This window comes from Leptonychotes weddellii, unplaced genomic scaffold (assembly GCF_054177405.1).
Source record: "Leptonychotes weddellii isolate Sample4059 unplaced genomic scaffold, ASM5417740v2 HiC_scaffold_15329, whole genome shotgun sequence".
In the NCBI taxonomy this organism is placed as follows: domain Eukaryota; kingdom Metazoa; phylum Chordata; class Mammalia; order Carnivora; family Phocidae; genus Leptonychotes; species Leptonychotes weddellii.
The window spans coordinates 1-4858 of NW_027734872.1; the positions used below are offsets into that span (position 1 = coordinate 1).

Here is a 4858-nt window from a genome sequence, read left to right on the forward strand (position 1 = left end):
AAAAAAAAAAAAAAGAAGAAGAAGATAGCAGGAGGGGAAGAATGAAGGGGGGGAAATCGGAGGGGGAGATGAACCATGAGAGACGATGGACTCTGAAAAACAAACTGAGGGTTCTAGACGGGAGGGGGGTGGGAGGATGGGTTAGCCTGGTCATGGGTATTAAAGAGGGCACGTTCTGCATGGAGCACTGGGTGTTATACGCAAATAATGAATCATGGAACACTACATCAAAAACTAATGATGTATGGTGATTAATGTAATATAATAAAAAAAAAAGGATATGATTAATTTTCTTTCATCTTTCCTCCCTCCCTCCCTTCTTTTCATCATTACCCTTCTTTTTTAAATATTATTTAAATATCTTTAATTTCCATGATTTTTCCTCAGTGAACAAGGTAATAAATAAATTCCTGAAAAATTAGTGCATTCCCTATTTTTCCCTCCCTCCTTAGAGCCCCTAACAAACCTGCACATCATAATGGGGAATAGCAGTTCCCAGGTAACCAGGTTTGATTTTCATGGTCTTGGAAACTCTGCAAGTGAGTCCCTGCAAAAGATTGGTAGACAGATTGGCAAACCTCAGGAGGAGTCACATCAAAAAACAAAAAAAGATTTAGCAGAGCAGAGCAGATCTTAACATAGTCCTGTTCCTGGCTTCCTCCACTTTACTGGAACCCCTACCCTGGGGGTTGCACTACATTGTTTAGAAAGCATTCCAACTGACCCCTACCCAGGGAAAAGGAACTGACAGCCACATTTTAATCTATTTTGAGGGAGCTATACTTTAATAAGGGTCCATAGACTACAAAAGTCCTTTAAAACAGTATGGGATTAAATTACTTCCCATAAGAGAGCTAGCTCTGCTTGAATCCTAAAATGAATCCTACGGAGATGCTGGTGTTTAAAGGAACATTCCCTAAACATGGCTTTTTCTGAAAGGCTAGAAGCCCTTGCCACACATCCACTGTCCTCACCCACATTAGCAAAGCTCTTCCCCATCACAGTGCTCTCATCCATAATCCCTCTCAGGAATCCTGCCAGGGGGACCCATTAGCGGTAAAGGGGTGTAGGATAAAAGAGTGGAGAGGAGGCCAGAGGTACTGAGAGTCACAGGTAAGAGGCAAGGTTGCTGGGGAAAATTTGCTGGGGAAACTATTCCTCAGGTTGTTTTGATAAAGCAGCAGAGTTTAGAGCAATACAAAGTAAATTTTGGGGGGCCCCAAGAGTTCCAAGAAGACATCTCAGCAGGTAAGGTGGGGGGCTTAGTGGGTTCTTCTCCCCATTCCTCACTTTAGTCTGAGCAGCTTAGGACAGAGTCTGACATGCTTGATGAATTTGGGTCTCTGCTAAAATGTTACCCCATTACAGAGGACTTTCCTGACAACCATTTTGGAAATACCAGTCCCTCATCCCACGTCACCTCATGTCACCTGCTTTACTTTCCTCCACAGAACATCTCACTGTCTGCCATGTCATGTATCTATTAGTTTACGTCTCAGCCCCCCAATACCACTAGAATGTAATGTCCAGGAGAGGAGGAGCTCTGGCTACTTCATTTCTGTTCAATTGTCAATACCTATTCCACAGCAGGTGCTCAATAAATATTTATTGAATAAGTGCATGAATAAGTAGTGGCTCATATTTTTATTATCAGAGAGCCTTTTGAAGCCCACCGGGTGCACCAGCCCATGGTTGCCCTAGGAGTAGGTACCGTTTCTGTCTGGCCATAGCATTCTCGGATGTCCAGTCCTGTCTGGGCCCTCCAGTTCTCCAAAGTGTCTGGAAGGAGGGTCTCTCCTCCACTGAAGCAGTTCTGGAGATGTGGGAACTTGTAACTGAAGGAGAGAAAGGAGGTAAATGTTCCCCCTGAGCCTCCCTGGAACCAAACTCTGTCCAGGCCTAAAGAGGATTCCAGGTACTTTAATGATGAGGGCAACCCATGCTTAACAGGTCAGAGAGATGAGCATATGTGTATGTGGTGGAGGCAGGAGGATGGCCCAATAAACCCGGAGGCTCAAACCAACCCCCAAAGCCCCATCACCTAGAAAGATCCTGTTGTACCAACATCCGGTAAACAATGGGTGCTCCTACCATGCTGTTGATTGGATAGCTGGACAGCACCTAGAGGGAGAGAGCTGGCTGACACCAACCACCAGATTAGGTGCTGAACTTATCAGCATACACAGTGGTTGCAAGCATGGGCCCTGGAGTTGGGCTCTGGATTTAAATCTTACCTTCTTTATTCTATTTCAGGCCAAATCCTCAAGCCAAAAATAACAAAGAAATAACCACCTATAATTACAGAGAAAGGGTCCAGGACTCATTTGGAACATTTTTGTCACATCCTGGCTTACTGTTCCTGCCACTTTAATGACTCGCCCCCACTAACACACCTCTAGGATTATGTAAACCTCCAGTCACCAAGGGAAGGAGCTCAGTTAGTGTTACAAATTGGACATATGGTCTTGGTTAAGTCACTTAACCTTCCAGGACTAGCTTTGTTAACAGATTAATTCCAGCCCTATTTTCCTGAAGCTATTTTTGGGACATAATTCGGGTATAAAAGTGCTTTGAAAAGTTAAAAGCACCAGGGCACCTGGGTAGCTCAGTCAGTTAAGCAGCCGACTCTTGGTCTTGGCTCAGGTCATGATCTCAGGGTCCTTGGATCCAGCCCCTCATTGGGTTCCATACTCAGCAGGGCGTATGCTTGAGGATTCTCTCTCTCCCTCTCCCTTTGCCCTTCCCCCTGGTCACACATGCACGCGCTCTCTCTCTCAAATAAATAAATCTTAAAGAAAAAACTCAGAAGTGCCTATAAACAATTCAGTAAAAGTGTTATTAAAAATAGGTAGTACTGAATACTTGTCAGCCCTGTGCTATCTCATTGAATTCTCACGATAACCTCATGGAGTGTATATTAACACCCACATTTTAAGAAGGGAAAACTGTGAGTCAGAGGGTTAAATAATTTGCCCAAGGTCATACAACCAGCAGGGAGTGGAATCAGCATTTCTGGCCCATACTTTTAACTGTGATGCAACACCACCTCCATCCCATGTTTTGCTTTGTGCATGATTTATTACAAAGAGTGATTCAGGCAAAAATGTCTAGAACAAAAAGCATTAACATTAGCACATCACACAATTATTTCCTCTAAGTGCCCTTTTAAAAAAAACTATTTTATTTATTTGTCAGAGAGAGAGAGAGAGCGCGCAAGCATGAGGACAAGCAGGGGGAGGGGCAGAGGGAGAAGCAGGCTCCCCGCTGAGCAAGGAGCCCAATGCGGGACTCTATCCAGGACCCTGGGGATCATGACCTGAGCCGAAGGCAGATGCTTAACCATCTGAGCCACCCAGGTGTCCCTCCTCTGAGTGTTCATGATGAACTGGTATAAGTGATGAAAATTTTCTCATTTCCCTTATTGCTTTGCTTTACAGGAAGCCCAACAAACAATCGGCTACTTATTTGCTATACTTCTCCTTAATCCCCTTCATCCTACCCCCCTCAACCCACTGACATCTCCACCCTATATTTTCCTAATATGCTTTACAATTTTACATCTGTTTTCATGTTGCTGTTTTCCACTTGTATCATTTAATAAAAGCCACTTCAAATCCTTTTCAGAAGAAGGCACTTACTCTGTTTAAATTTGTTTAAAACAGAGAATGACGGAACCATCTGAAGAGAATCTCTTGAGAGAATCCAGACCATGCCTGACCTTTTGACCTTTAAGTATGCCAACCATGCCTCAGTTTGCTCCCAGGGTCTCTGGTGCCAGCCAAACAGAAGTCTGAGTGGGCCATCAACTGCTTCAGAGACCTGGAGGCCCCAGGACATCAATGGCCCATCTCCCCATCTATGTTGTAGAATCCAACACAGGGTGTGCATTTTCAAGCAAAATAAACCCATTTCCATTGCTTTGTTCCTCCAGGGTCATGTAACATGTAGATTTTATTTAATGGCTGTCCCATGAAGTTCCACAGGAAAAAGTCTGATACTCAACACCAAAGCAAGAGCCCATTAAATATTTTGAGTGAACGAATGGCCAATGATAACTGCCTCCTAAATATATTCCTTTTATCTGTATATGGGTCTCTCTCCTTTCCTGGACCAGGAGCTCAAGGAGGCCAGGGACCATTTCCATCTTACTTACCGAATACTGCCATGTGGCAAGAGTTAGTAAATATTTGCTGAATTGAAAAGAAACTGAAATAAACTGGAGTGTGCAAACCTTGGGCTACCTCTGACCTTCTGGTGCAAACTGGATCCTGTCTTACCTTTAGAATGACTACTGGGTCAAACTTTGGCAAGAGATGGATAAATGTGCAGGCTCCTGCTGTCCACGGTTCCAAAAATGAAGTCAAGATGTTCAGTATCCAAGCTGTGTCTGATATGGTCCACATTATGTCAGAGGCTTGCAGGTCTGTCCATATGCTGAGAATATAGAAGAAATACATGTACATACAAATACATGAGTGCATGATGGGGTGGGCGGAGCACGAGTATGTATGGGGGGGTAGGGGTGGGTGTGCGCAAGTGTGTGTGTGTGTTTGTAGCACTTATACATAAGTATAAGCAGGCGGAGGGAAGGAGAGTTGTTCTAGCCGCATGTCCTATTTCAAGAAGGAGCTAGTATTCAGAAGCTGTAATCCCAGCTGACATGACCTAACTGATAATTGGGTCTCATTCTCATTTTATCCCCAGAACTTAATACAGTTTATGGCATGAGGTAACCACCCAGAAAATGTTTACTAACAAAAGACATCTAAGTGAATATTCTAAAAAGTGGCCTTGCGACACCTCGGAGAAGAAAAGATGGCGGAGGAGTAGGGGACCCTATTTCAACTGGCCCCCGGAA

At 44.1% G+C, this 4858-nt stretch overlaps 1 protein-coding gene across 1 annotated transcript; it reads right to left on the bottom strand.

Moving 5' to 3' along the window:
* Positions 1-125: 125 nt before the first annotated feature.
* Positions 126-4455, bottom strand: LOC145718411 (acyl-coenzyme A synthetase ACSM2B, mitochondrial-like). Its single transcript, XM_081809903.1, has 4 exons — positions 4278-4455; positions 2042-2121; positions 1712-1835; positions 126-547 (listed from the first exon to the last, which is right to left on the bottom strand). Exons 1-4 carry the CDS (start codon positions 4401-4403, stop codon positions 458-460), a joined length of 420 nt encoding a protein of 139 aa, XP_081666029.1. The 5' UTR covers positions 4404-4455; the 3' UTR covers positions 126-457.
* Between the last annotated feature and the right edge of the window lie 403 nt (positions 4456-4858).